Source organism: Pteropus vampyrus, unplaced genomic scaffold, assembly GCF_000151845.1.
Source record: "Pteropus vampyrus isolate Shadow unplaced genomic scaffold, Pvam_2.0 Scaffold43, whole genome shotgun sequence".
Taxonomy (NCBI): Eukaryota; Metazoa; Chordata; class Mammalia; order Chiroptera; family Pteropodidae; genus Pteropus; species Pteropus vampyrus.
In genome coordinates, this window is record NW_011888824.1 from 10,706,933 (window position 1) to 10,722,002 (window position 15,070).

General features: G+C 38.3%; 1 protein-coding gene across 1 annotated transcript in view; it reads right to left on the minus strand.

Annotated features, from left to right (window-relative positions):
• Positions 1–15,070, minus strand: part of SLC35F1 (solute carrier family 35 member F1) — a 142,618-nt gene that overhangs the window by 25,552 nt on the left and 101,996 nt on the right. Inside the window, exons 4-6 of the mRNA XM_023529804.1 lie at positions 12,302–12,458; positions 10,353–10,405; positions 3,083–3,237 (exon numbers count right to left, since the gene is read on the minus strand). Coding sequence (XP_023385572.1) covers positions 3,083–3,237; positions 10,353–10,405; positions 12,302–12,458 — 365 coding nt within the window. The remainder of the gene's footprint in view (positions 1–3,082; positions 3,238–10,352; positions 10,406–12,301; positions 12,459–15,070) is intronic.

Genomic DNA, 15,070 nt, shown 5'->3' on the forward strand with positions numbered 1-15,070 from the left:
GGAACAGTATTTAGCAATGACTATGAATGGGCGCTGATATGTGAAACGATCTGAATGGATCTCCAGAGAAATATGCTGAATGAGAAAACGTTACATACCATATAATTCCATTTACATATCATTCTCGAGATGACAAATTTAGAGAAATGTAGACTAAATTAGTGGTCTTGCAGGGTGAAAGGAAGTAAGTATGGCTATAAAAAGGCAACATGAGCAACGCTTGTGGGGATGGAAATGCTCGTATGTTGACTGTATCGATGTTAATATCCTGAAAATGTACTATAGTTTTGTTACCGATGGAGGAAACTAGGTAAAGGGCAAATGGGGTCTCTCTTGTATTCTTTCTTAAAATAATATGTGAATCTACAATTTTCTTGAAAGTTTAATTTTTAACAAGACAATAGGAATCGATTTTAACTAGAAAAAACACTGTGTTGAACCAATTGTTGCCTTAAGGAAATTTATCTTTTAAGTAATAACAAAATGTATGTGTAGAGTAAAAACACTGCTTTAAGAAATTTAAAAAAAAAATCTATTTCACCTCCAAACTGGTGAATACAGAAATTTAATTTTCAGGGAACGCAGCTTCCCTTCTGATAGCATGATGAGGGTTACTACGTGGTTTCCTATTCAGCAAAGTTACTTATCCTAAGTCAGTGGTAACATACAAATGATGGGAGAAGATGGATTATGGAGAATGAGGATTTACCTGGTTCATCGGCCTTCTCGGCTCTTGATGGTTGTAAATGTGGAGAGTCTCAGGTTTAATCAAAAGTCAATGGATATATGAGGAGTGACAGAGTCAAATAGGAATGAGCACTGTTCAGGTACACCTCAGGTATTTGTTCTCAAGTTCAGAGAACAATAGCCTCACAGGAGAGCCTGTTAACAATTCAGACTCCTTCGGACACATCCCCAGTTACTGATTTTGTGGCTCAGGGATGTGGTCCATGAATCTGCATTTTCATGAATTGCCCTTGGTGACAACAGATTTTTGGGACACACTGCTGTAAAGGAATACCGAGAACTGGACTGGATCTAGACCGTCCAAGAAATGATCTCAGTCCTCAGAAGGAAGATTAAAGGGATTCTTCTAGTTCGGGAGTTTATAAAGACAATTAGAGGAATAATTGCTGAGAACAGAACTCATGCTTAAAGATTGGACTAGATGTGAATGTTTAGCTACAGAGAGGAGAAGAAAAATGGTGGCCACTGTGTGTACTGATGAGACCATAGCTAGGTGGTCCCATGTCTCCAAAACATAATTAAATGTGTATGGAAGGGGATGATTGTAAAGGAAGCTGGACCTCCCAGCACTGTGGCTGGGAACAGCATGAGGAGAACATGCTGTGACTTTACTTTTTACCCTTAAGAGGACCAGGATGCGCTCAGGAAATGGAGAATGCATTATGTAGACAAAAAAATTTACAAACAATGTATAAATATTATCCAGTTCTTAAACCATTCCTTTAAGCTGTCATTTTTGCCATGACAGTGGGCACAAGACTCCACATAAAATAGGGGCTCAGAACTGTCTGCTGCCATAGCCACTTTCTCTACCTCTCCTCTTCCAGATCTGCTTCTGGTCCTCCCAGCTGCTAACCTTGTTTGTGACCTCTTTCCCATCCTTGTCTGCCCTTCTGTCTCTTTCTGATCATTAGTAGGCACGACTCTAGCTTTCTTAGTAATATTTCTGATTATTCACTTCAGCCACTTTGCCTCTGGTCCTCTCTAGTACATACTCTTCCCAGCTCAGCATTTCTCTGGGAACCTCCAAACCCAGGGTGACCTGGTTGAAGATGCCCTGCTCACTGAGATGCACTAGCAGCTGGCCATACCCATGTGCTGGTGATTTTAACTATAAATCCACTGGTGAAGCACTTGGCTAGAAGTGGACAGAATAGTGTTACTTTTCTTCTGCCTCTTCCTTTGCCTGTCCTCATTTGGTCTTATCTGTTTGGATATTCCATACTTATCCTTTTTTGCACTGTTCTTAGTTCCCATTGACCTTTATCTTACAGGACTAATTAAGGAATGGCAAGTGTGTCTCTCTCACATACCTACCAGTTCTAATCAATTGTTAATAGTCGCAGGGAGTTTAGCATTTAAAAGATAGTATCTGACATCTATATGCCAGAACCAATTAGTCACACGTTCCTTGGGCTGGGATGTGGGTAGTCTTCATAAAGACTGCCATCTTTGCACTAACTTCTTTTCTTCAGGGCCGATGTATCAGCTGCAAATGCTTCACAAGATCTCTTTGCACTCTTTTACTCAAACCCCAACCTTTTAGTAAAGAAACTACAGTTGATACTTGAACAAGATAGGGTTTAGGAGTGCTGACCCCCACGCAGTTGAAAATCCAGATATAACTTACTAACAGCCTACTGTTGACCTTACTGATAACATAAACAGTCTATTAACACATATCTTGTAGGTTATATGCATTATATACTGTGTTCTTACAATAGGGTAAACTAGAGAAAAGAAAAGGTAATTTGAAAGTCATAAGGAAGAAAAACTACATTTATAATACTGTATTTATTTATTGGAAAAAATTCACATATAAGTGGACCCATGCAGTTTAAACTCATGTTGTTCAAGGGTCAACTATATTTCAAATGCATTAACACTTCCATTCATATTTTCAGATCTGAAAGTATCTGCAAAAAAATAATTCAAAAACTGTGTTTTTCTCTCCAGTGAGAATATGTTTTGCCAGTGCCTTTGGCAGAATCCATTTTGCGGTTATAGTTGTGAATTATACAAATCTTCCTAGCTTTAGGCTGAACAAAGAGTAGCTTCTGGGCTGAATGGTGTCAGAAAAACTGTCCCCATATTTAAAGTCCTTCTCACTGTGGCGGTTTCTTATCTTTCACTATCAATCTTTTGTAGTCACTGGTCTCTTATAACAAAATGTTTCCTCTGTCTTATGTTCAAAATGTGAATGCCACATCATGAGGGTTAGCATACAGTTTCTCTACCTTCTTACATAAAGTCGGGGCATTCCACAGTAGGGCATTCTTACCTGTATGTTATTCCTTACCAAGTGTCTTCACAAAGGAGCACAGATTCAACTTACCTTGTAATGGAAGAGAAACAATCCACAGAAGAGACTGTACAGATCTGCAGTGAGCAGGGAGAGGTTGACTGAAGTGGCACTGGTTTTCTTTATGACGACTGGCATGAAGCTGTAGAGACCAAACATGCAGGCACTAAAGCCGACGTAGAGCAGGCCTGAGGGAAGAGGAGAGGCAATGTCACATTAATAACATGCCTTCTGAATTCTATTCTTAATTGTGCAGTAATTACCTTCTATGATACATGCCTGCTAACTTTTCTCATCTCAGTTTTTATTTGAAAAATAGGAATATAACTGCTTGGCTCACAATGACAAATAACTACATAGTCCTTAAAACTGAAGAACTTACTTGTCAAAGAGATCTGGACTAAGTCAGAGTATTGAATTGGAATCCTCACTGTGTGACCTTGGGCAGACCACTCATTGCTCGAGCCCAAGATGATCTGCTAATTTCTTCCAGATATGTGAATCCTTCTCAGCCTAACTCCCAACACACAAGAAACCTACTCCCTTATTGCGTTTCCTAGCATGCCATGGGCTCTCACACGTAAGCTCTGCTGTTTTATAAATAAATAGATAAACGCTTTGCAGACCATCAAAGAATTAATGTATGCAAAAGAGAAAAAAATGCCCTTAAAATAATATATGGTCAGTCTCTCATCCTCTAAATCTCTCTCTAATTATAACTAGACACATAATTATTAATAATAATTCCATAAGCACATAATTTTGTTGGTTCCCATGCAGAAGTTTGTGGCTAAATCTAGAGTTTGGCTTTTTTCCCCCTAGATGTTGATACAACACAAATGTAAGAAAAAAAAAAAAGGTATTTCTCTTCCTTGAAAGAACAGGCATAGAAAAAGCATAAATAATACAATTTAGTGGATCTGTGGGCTTTACAATATAATAAAACTAACCAACCTTTCCAAAGGAATCCTTGATATAATGTGTCCAGTGTGGGCCATGGGCAGATTGCTTCTTTGAATCTGTGAATTTTGGAGGGTTTGGTAGGTACTGGACATCTAGTCCCTTTGCCTATGAAGACCAGTGACTCCTCCAAAGAGAAGTTCGGTTTTCCCATGTGAGAAGTATTTAAGGGCATAAATCATTCTTCTATACATTTCTGATCCTAAGTTTAAGGGAAGCCGCATCAAGACTATATATAAAAATTATTTTGAACATTAAGTAAGCAAACTCAATACAACAGCCCCCTCTAGTGTGGTGGAAATGCCCCAAGAGAAAACTGGAATAACCACTTTCCTAGTTCTGTAAGGTACCAGTCCTCTCTCTCATGGATGTTCCATCGTAGCCGTATCAGATGGCTTTTGATGCTTCATCAGAAATTTTAATTCCCTAAAAATTGTCAATTTTCCTGTACTTGGGTTTCAGGCTGCTTTATAATTCACTTTCCTTTTAACCAAGTTATTAAAAATGCAATACTAAATAACCTATGATTAATACATGAAAAGATATAAAAATTAATTCACTATTCCTTTATGGAATCTGAGAGTAGGGATAAGATATATCCTTAAATCAATACACTAAAAAACAAACAAACAAACAAAAAAAACAAAAACAAAAAAAAACTAGCAGAACACAGTCCAAGCACCAGAGTTGCATTTTAAAAAAAAAAAAATTTAATAAAAAAAAATTTTTTTTGGAGGGCATCACTGATTTAGATTATCCATGACTGGGTTAGAAAGTTCCAGAATTCTACCCTTCCATTACTTTAACAAGCACACCATGGGCTCTCACATGTGGCCTCTGATATTCTACATTCACTCAATTATTTAACCATTTATTCACTAAATACATGCTACGCCCCAGGCATTCTGTTGTGGGCTACCAATGCAATGGATAACAGGAAAAATAAGTTTAGATTTGGTATTACACTGTGAAGGAAGAAAGGATTCCTTAGAAGGAACAGCAGGAGGCTTGCTTTAGGAAAGATGATTACCAAGGCTTCTCTACGGAAGGAGCATAGAGGACTATAAGGCCAGGGGAAGAATATTTTAGGCAGGGAGATCTACAAATGAAAAGACCTGCAGAAGAGACAGGGCCTGATGCATTCCAGGAGCTGCCAGAGGCCAGAATATCTGAGTGGATAGGTAGAATTGGGCAGTGATAAGGGATGAGCTTGGAAAATCAGGCAGGGGATGAATTATTTAGGGCCTTGTAGTTCATGAAAAGAAATTGTTATCTTCTTAATCCAGTTGTAATATGAAGTCATTGAGGAGTTTGTAGCAGCTAGCTAGTATTTGATTTACATAGTCCCTTTGCCTATGAAAGATGACTGGCTACCGTTTGGAGAAGGGATTGGAAGGAGAAAAGCGTGGGAGGAGATCAGTGAGAAGTGTAATATCATAGTCCAGTCAAGAGGTGCTGGTGGCTTTTCTTAGAATGGCAGTGGAGATGAAAGGAAGTGGCCGGGTCTGTGAAGACTCATCAGGTCCTGGTGATACTTTGGATGTAGGTAGTGAGGGAAACAAGGGAATCAAGGATACCCATGGGTTCTTATGGATTCTGGCTAATTTAGCAACTGGGTGAATTGCGATGCCACTTACTGCAATGAAGAGAAATGAAGGAGAACCAGGTTTTCAGAGAAAATAAAAGGCTCCAGTTGGAACATATTAAATTTTAAATGCTTATGCATCATCTAAGGATTTGTCCAGTAGGTAGCCGGATATATAATTGTCAGGCTCAGAGAAGAGAGGTGTCTTTACAAGCACAATTGGTGAGAGAAGGAGAGTAGAAAAAATAGATAAATGGCAGAATCTCACTCTACATATCAGGCAACCTCAGAATACTTCAAACTTTAACATTCTAAATGTATTTTTAAAAACTTCAGAAATTAAACGTAAGGGAATGGTAGTGGAACAAATACACCATCATTACAGTCAATCACTTTACTAGGTCAACCAGTGTTTTTGTGTGTGAATATCCTGTTTCGTGAGCAAAGTATAGTCAGCCAAACAAACACAATTGAATTGAGAATGGGGATGCAGTATTAGTGCAATTTACTGATTTGCTGTTCTGAGATGGACATTATCTAGTTAATGAACATTAGCAATGCATCTGAAGGCCCAACTTGCTGTCCATGTAGGGTTTTCAAACTATCAATCAACACAAACAAATGAACTGCATTACTTTTTGACTGACAACTACATAATGGCTGCAATAACTACGTTTATAGACAGAGCATGCGTATAATCATTTCTTAATTGAAATTTTTTCTCTCACTGATGACAGAATTCAGTCACTTTTGTCCTCATGCACTAAAGTGTTTTAAGCAAAAGAGATTGGAAAAAATACTGTCGACTAATACCAATTGAGAGCTTGCTATGTGACATGAACTTTATATACATTAATTAATCTCCATGACAGTATAATGTCATTACTACTATAATCCTCTTAATACAGGTAAGGAAATAGGTTTATAGAGTGTATCAGTCAAGAAACAGTCCATACCAGGTTCAACAGAGGAAATTTAATATGGGGTACAAGTTACAAAGGTGTCTGAATGGCTCATAGGGGAAACGAGAATGGTGAGACAATAAAGAACTAGCAATAGCAGTAAGTTACTTACGCCCCTGTTTCGAGAGAGTTCCAGTGAGGGGGCCATGTTACCAGGGATCAGAAGTGAGAGAACCCAGTTGAGGTAGCATCATACAGGACACTCAGCTCTTTCTAGAGATCCAACCCAAAAGAAAGAGAAACAGGGAGGAACATCCCCTTTTCTTTCTTCCTCCCACCCTCTAGTCTCCCTGTACTGCCTTCCATTGGCCAAATCTGGGTGAAAACCAATTGACAAGGGAGCCTGGGAAGTGTATTTTGCATGAGTCAGCCTCTGCAATGTAGAGAAGAGCAAAGTAAGAACTAGGGTAAGAAATAGATGGATCTGAGAGTAAACAGGCAAAAGATCAGCATACAGAGGGAGCAACTTGCCCTAAGGTCGCACAGGCCATTTGGCTTTCAATTCTGAGCACATACCACTACTCTATATTGTTTAATTATTATGAAGAGAAATAGGGCTTCGAAGGAGTATCCTATTTGATTCTAATGAGCATCTCATACACCATATATAATACATATGATATATACCTGTATATATGTAATTATGTGATATATGCTATATACATGTATGTAGTATGTATCTTTGTATGCTGCATATATTTTATTTCATCACTTTCTTTGGGATCCCACTGGTGTTCTTTCACTTTCCTCTGAAAATCCTAGATTTTTAAAATATTATTTTTAATTCTTAAAAGTAAGGTCTAGGTAAAATGGTTCCTCAGAACATACACATAAGGCTAAGTCTATAAAGGGCACCAGGCTGGCGGGCCTTGCTCAGACAGTGGCCATTAGTCCCAGCACGGGAGAAGTGAGCTTTGTCAAATCACGTCACCTCCCTAGGCCTCTGATTCAACATTGGTTAAAAAAAAAAAAAAAAGAGTATATCCTTAATTTCATTTTCGTTAAGGTCCTTCCTGCTCTGTGGTCCCGTTATTCCACCTTCAGGGAAAGGTCAAATGTCCTGTGTTGGCCTCCAGGAAAAACCAAAACCAAAAGAAGCATCACCCACGACATGAAAAGTGAAGACGCCCCCTGCGTGCCACAGACCTGTGCTAGCTGACCCCCGGCACTCTTTTTCTTTCCTCTGACATTTGACTTTCGCATCAGCTTATGTTTGTTCACACATCCTTTAACCCGACACAGCAAACGAGATAAAGGAAACGTTTAAGTTATTTATTAGATTTCCAACGGTGGCTTGAACACACCTGCTTCTCAGAAGGACCATTTAGCTTTATTAGGTCATACTTGAATTTAATGATTACATAACCAGACTCAGTTTTTCTGTTCAGTAGAGTAAAACAAAGAAATAAAAATAAACAACAACTGTTATCTTCTGGCTTTTAACTACCCTGTGTCTTGCAATTGGCCAATATTATAGGAAAATAACAAAATCTGTTTTCAAAAAAATGCCTTCTAAGTCCAAAAAACATAAAGCACATTTATTATTTCACTTACTTCATAGGACAAAAAATATCTTTTCACTTTGAGAAAGTGGCAACCACATGAGCTGTTCCAGATACTGTATGGAGATTACTGATGTGGAAACAAGGAAGGGAGAGAAATGCATTGACAGATGGTGGGAGATGAAGATAGCCTAAATTCCGGTCCCTTAACTAAGATGCTGCAAGCTCTCCACCAAGACACAGAGATCAGAGCTCGACACTCTGGGTGACTTCCCATGGAGTAGGGGGGATGCTGACCCTACTGATGTCTCCCTGCCTCTCTAGTGCACAAGTCACAGCGCTGGGATGTCATTTCGCAGTTCCCCAGAAAGTAAGTGCAATGTCAAGCCTAAAGTCTCTTGTCATCCTCTTCCCATTCATCCATCCACTCATTCATTCATTCATTCATTCATTCATTCATTCATTCATATAATAAACATTGATTCATGGAATTCTATGCACCTAGAATTGAGCTAAACAATGAACCTTGTAGTAGGTCAGGATGAGGTAATGAGAACAAAGTTGGTCCTGGTGCAAAAAAATCTCAAACCCAACCATATCAACGGTTGAGAAAAAAAAAAGACGAATATTTGATTTCTTTTCTAAACCATTTTGATCTCATTTCCAAACAGGAATTAAATAAATGGCTCCATAATGTGTCCCTTTATACTGTCTTTCATCATCTTGGACTGCAGAGGATTGACAATTTAATGGCAATATGAGAGTTCAGAATAAAACTACCTTTTGATGGCACATTTAACTAACATGGAATTATAACAGAACCTCAGTGGACATGCACATGACATCCACATAATTAGAGGACAAATTATTTTTTATTATTGCTATTAATATAAAATTAATTTATACTCACAGACCCACTGCATGTGAAGTGTTACTAAGCCCAGGTAACATTCTGTTTCCTGTCTCTAAGAGTCACAAAGGCAAATGCATCTGTAACCTGCAGCTGGTTTCCTTTCGCAGCTGCCCTCCTCTCCTATCTCCATGTCTTTCTACCTATTGATTTTCATTTAATTATAACATTCTATAGCAAAACTTGAGAGAAATAAATGGCAGAACTCTGTGACAGAAACAAGAGCTGGTCAGCCCTTGAAGTCCCTAGAGATAATCCCCAGGGAAAGGCATGCATAACTCTGTAGCTCACATTGTACCTTCAGAGGGAATACTGTCAACAGCAAGTAGTCTTGGATGCTTTGGGGCCAAGGGTAGGTAATGTAGTGCATAGAAGTTTATATCATTATTGTCCTTGCTTGTGGAAGCAGAATTTGACTAAAGCGGTCGACTGCATCAAAGCTCATATAAACTGAAGATGGCTCAAGCAGCCAGCTTCGGAGTGGGGAACCATCTGTATTTTTGCCCCATTTACATTCACTGTGCACACAATTTCCAAGCACCCTCACAAACCAAGCTCTGTGCTCATTGCTGGAACTCATGCGTCTTAGTACAGACAGATAGGACAGCTTTTGGGCTGAGAGTATTAAATGTAAGTCCCTTCTAGGACTTTCTGTGTGATCATTAGGGTATCACCTACAATCTTAAATCCTTGCGCGTGCTCTCTCTCTCTCTCTCTCTACATATATTACATATATATATATATATATATATATATATATTTTTTTTTTTTTTTTCCTTTAGAAAAAAGTGATTTTAGAAACAAGTGGAATCTGAGATGCCCTGGATGACTAATTAGCTCAAAGCATGTTTGGTATTTTCCCCCAAGTCCATTTGGAGATCAATTAACCATAGCTGTGTACAAAATGCTCCCTCGGTAAAGGTTTTTATGGGGTCAGAATATCCATTCCATTGTTTTTCTTTAATGCCTTTTTGTTAAGTTCAGTTTTTTCTCTTTACCGAAGTGCCACTTTTTTATGATCACATCAGTTTTGTGTTTCTTGGCTAGAGCAAATTGCTGTCATTTATGTCCCATCGCTGCCTCAGGGCATTCTTTCTTTCTGGTTGGTCTTTAACCTAATAACATACTTCTGTGTCTACTCTAACAGCATCTTGATGATGATAATGGGCAAAAGCTCAATTAGGAAGCATTATGACTCATACGGTTCAGACACTGCAAAAGTACAGTGTGCAAGAATTCCTAAAATGATAAGAGGGTTTCGTTTTCTTTTGTCCCCTTCATTCTAAATCCTTTCATTGTTTGTGCCCCACCCCCACCCACAGTACTCTTCAAACATTTTCTCAGGTTCACTTCGCACAGCATCTTAGGTGAACAAACCCTTTACCTATTTGCCAGTCCCAGGGCACCTTTAACAGCTCCTTGTGCTCCATTATAGCTCTGCAAATTGAAAGAAAGTGAACCTGATGAGCAAGATTATAATGCATTCTATTTCTCCCCCCCCCCCTTACCAGATTTATACAAATTATAAAGCAAGCAACTGAATTTCACGAATACCTTGGGGCCACATAGAGGCAAGTCTAATAAAGCAGCCCGAGGTTTATTCCTGAAGGATCTTGTCGGGTGTGGCCCCAGCAACCAGAGTGTGCCAGTGGGCATGGTGGAGCTCGTACTTCCCACTGACCTTGTCACCCAAACGGTCTTCCTATAGCCTTTATTTATTCTTGCTTAGATGCTTCCTGACAGTAAATGGTGAGGTTTGGAAAAATATCTGTGCTGGCAGGTTTAATGAATTTTCTCATTAAGCATTCTCTAGAGCAGTGGTTCTCAAACTTAAATGTACAAAAATGTCATCTGGAGAGAATTGAAACAGTTTCCTGGGCCCCATTCCTAGAGATTCTGATTTGGTAGATCTGGGCGGGGGCATGAATGTGCATATCTGAGGAGTCCTGATGTGATGACAGTGCTGCTGGTCAGAGAGCGATACTTTGAGAACCACAGCACTAGAAGATGAGCAGGAGGTGAAGTTGGCACCACTGCACCAGAGTTATTTGATTTCAGTGAGCCCTCAATGTACCCCATTTGCCAAGCACACCCATATGCCACTTCCAATATTTTGGTAGCAGTGTCTCTGAAGGGCTCAGTCAGCTCTAATGGATGATAACTGAAGTAAATGAGCGCTAGATCTCTGAATATATTTTCTGGATTCAAGAATAATAATCCGTAAAATGAGCCATCCATCTACAAAATGTTGGTTATGAATAGCTGAACTCGGCAATTTCTTTTCCTCTTACAAACCTAAAGCACCAAATTTAGGAGCTGTAAAATGCCATCATGCTTTCAAAATGAACCAAAAATAAATCCTCAGAGAAAATTCCCATCTCTGTGACTTGTTTGCTATGGAGTTTTTCATTTCTATCTGAGGATACCAAAATTTGGAGGCTTCTTGGAAACAGCCTACTTGCAAAACATGTTTAAGGTGATGCCCAAATATCTTCCTTAAATAACTGCAGACACTGAACCAATACAATTACAAAGTATTTCCTTTGTAGAAAGTGATCTGGTAAAATCAGAATTGCTTGCTTTGTAAAAACGGATTTGGTGAAATTAGACTGGAGGTTATACTATCATTCTTTATCTTTTATGTGAAACTAAACCATGTGGTCTTTATTGATGGAAAATTCTGATTTGACTGACACATTCTCACGACAATTGCTGAAGCACAAGTTACTGATGACTTATATGCTGCAATGTTAGAATTATTGAAAAATTAGTGTTTTTGACTTTTTGAGGCTTAGTGAATGTCTGTTATATCTTCACCTGTTTAAGAAAAATGGAAATACTAAATTTCTAAAGATGAATTTGAAATATAATTCACTCATGCAAATCCATGGGCAATAAAAGAACAAATTTATAAAAGGGCAAATTTAATAAGTTTCCTGGTAGCAATTGTACTAGTAAACAGAATGTCATTTTTGAGAAGTGCGTCAAATCGCTTTAAATTTAAGTTTTCTATTTTCCTGAGTAACCCCGACTGCCCCCCACTCGTCAGCTGGTTTGGGAGAATCAATGTACTACTAATGTTTTCTTGTAAATTATCTTTAAAGTCTATTAAGTGTTTTTTCTAATAACTTATAATAAATTTGTTTAGTTTGTAGGAAAGTTACTAGTAAAGATATCGAGTTTTCAGATTTCATGTGGAAGGGTGGTGAGAGGTTACCAGTCTTAATTACTATAAAATAAAGTGACCAACCCTACCACAGAAGAAAAAAAAAAAAAAGTAAGAATAAGCCCTAAGAGTTTCTACTGTCTGAGTTTCTCTTTATTTTTACTCACAATTGAATTCCACTGAAAAATGCCCCGAAGAGTCCGATCATTCCCAGAAATTCCACTCGGCTCAGGGTTCGGATGATGTATTCTTCCCAGACATTAGAGATGCCGTAGAGTGTGGCCCCTCCTAAGACCAGAAGGTCCCCTACCAGCTTATTTTCCCCTAGGAACCAAAAAGCAGAGGGAGTATCATTAAAATTTTCCTACTAAGAATTCGGCACCAGCAAAATCAGCTTCCTACGCCTATTATATTCTGACATTTTTATAGACGTTCTGCAACTTGCCAACTGAGATTTAGTACAGTTTGTTTATCTGCGCTCCAGATATATTTCGATATAAAAAGGTTGCCTATGTCTACTCAACCAGAAGTCTTACTTAGCTAAGAAAAGGACCAGTTTTGTCTAGAGTACACCATCTCCACAAAGCCCATGTCTTCGCCCAGGTATGTGTCTATGAACATACGCTAATACACACCCATGATATATTTGCTGCAGGCATTTTCTAATAGTTTAGTGTACATGGTGTAGAGCAAGCAGAAGCAGTCTGAATTTTTACTCTCTATAGGGAGAGAAGCTATAACAGAAGTAGTTGAGGCTATTTTGACTATGGGTAAAATGTGCCTTTGCTTAGAAAATGAAAATAAATGAAAGGGATTAGGGTTGAAATATCCAACTCCCCTCAAGTAAGAAACATAAGAATAAAAAGATATGTAATTCACTATCACATTAATATTTTCCTTTTTTCATAAAGAATATCTGTTTTAAATTCAATTTTTGCTGCTTTCGGTTTATGCCCGATTTGTGATAAATGTTGTACCCGGCTATTTCCCATAATTGGGCAAACTCTTTCCTGTGAAGGAACTGTAAAGCCAGAAAGGGGAGTGGAAATCAGCAGCCAGGGTGGCCTCACTGGTGGACTCTACCCAAGTAGTCTCCAGCTCAGTCCTGCTCAGGTCAGTGCACGGGAGCCCGGCAGACATGCAGCTCCGGAGCAGAAGAGGTGCAGGATGGGAAGGGTCCTCTCTCCGGCATCATTCTAAGGGAGAGACTCACCTTGAGTAGCCTTGGATTCCAGATTGGCTGGAACAATCTAAAATTATAGAACCAAATTCTCACTGTTCATTTGGGAGCACAGAGCATTTTCTAGAAGTGGATTCACATAAAAGAATCTGGGCTGGGCTTGGGGAAAGACTTCTTCATTCACACCTCCGTGGTCACTTTGGGAGATTATATATTCACTCTAAATGGTGCCACCTTTTCTAAGGCAACTTCCCAACTCCTGGTAAGGATCAGAGAGAAAGGAGAAGAGACCCTGAAAGGCAGGAGGGCTTGCTGGAATCACCCTCGAGGGAATGGAGATCAGAATCTGAATCTTCAAGGGCTGAGAGCCCTTCCTGGGTTCATGGGGAGCAGCTGAGCTGAGAACACTATCAGGCACCGATGAAAAACCAGACTTCGTGGGAAGTCCCTGGGTGCATCTTCTGGGGAAAGTAAGGCTGCTGTGACAGAAAGTGTCATCTTTAGCAACCTGATTAATTGTTTTCATGTCAACTAGAAAACAAAATGTGTAATTTTAAGTAGTTCATTTGAGGAATTACCCACAAAATTTAAAGTATCCATTACTAAAATTATAAAATTATAATGAACATAATTCAGTCACTTTTCATTCAGGAGCCATTTCAGAATCTTGTGATGACATGGGGTCATTATTATAAATGTCGATTATTGTTGTACTAGTGAAGTATGGAAGTGCTGCTTAATAGAATTCTTAGTTAATGAAATTAATTATATATCCGTGGATTCGGGAAAGCTAAATTACTGAATAACCTTAATAGAAATTAGGGAAACATTGGTCTACCTTTTAAAAATCCTAAAAAGAGGCCATACTCTTCCAATGAACAATCTCACCAATCTATTTCAAACTCTACATTTGTACATTTATGGCCTATTCCATTAATTGGCCTTTGACTATATGTAATCTACTCCCGAATACTTTGAGTTTTCACCAGTGCAATGATAATTATTGTTAATAATAAAACAATTTTGTGTAACTGCAGGTTCAGAAATGTTTTCTAGTCATGAGTGACAAAAAAGATTAGATATTATTTACCAAAATTTCATAAGTGTATTTATCAGTTTTGAAATCATTTAAATCATTTATGTATATGTATACATATACATAAAGCATGAGTAAACATTTAGTTGATTAAATATAATTAAATTAAGCAGGACATGATTTTATCCAACCATATTATATAATGAAGTGTTTGATGTAAGTATAAGAAAGCACCAAAACTAGTATTTTCTATCTGTAATTTGTATCTAGTTAACTGGAAATTACATGTTATTCCATGTTTTATTCACTGTAATTCAGTAGATACCTAATGTGGTGGTGCCAGTTTCCATGCAACATCACAAGGAAGATGATACCAGCAAATCTGTCATTTACATATGTATGAAATCATGATGAGTGATAATGTTTTATAAGTTTTGGGTAAATAGACACATTTAAAATTATGATAAATCCATTTAATCTAGTGCCCATCTCTTCCTTCTCTAAAATTTCACACCATTTTATCCGGGTATGGCACCCACTCACTGCATTCTGCTCCACGTCTGTTATTTGTTAATTGTGTGTCTTCCTGTCCTCCTCTTGTTTTTTTAACACTAGGATGGAGGCACATGGACTGTGACTTACTTAGCTTTATATTCTGTGTGGTCCCTAGCATGGATCCTGGCACATCATAATGTCTCAATAAATGTTTAAAAAATCAAG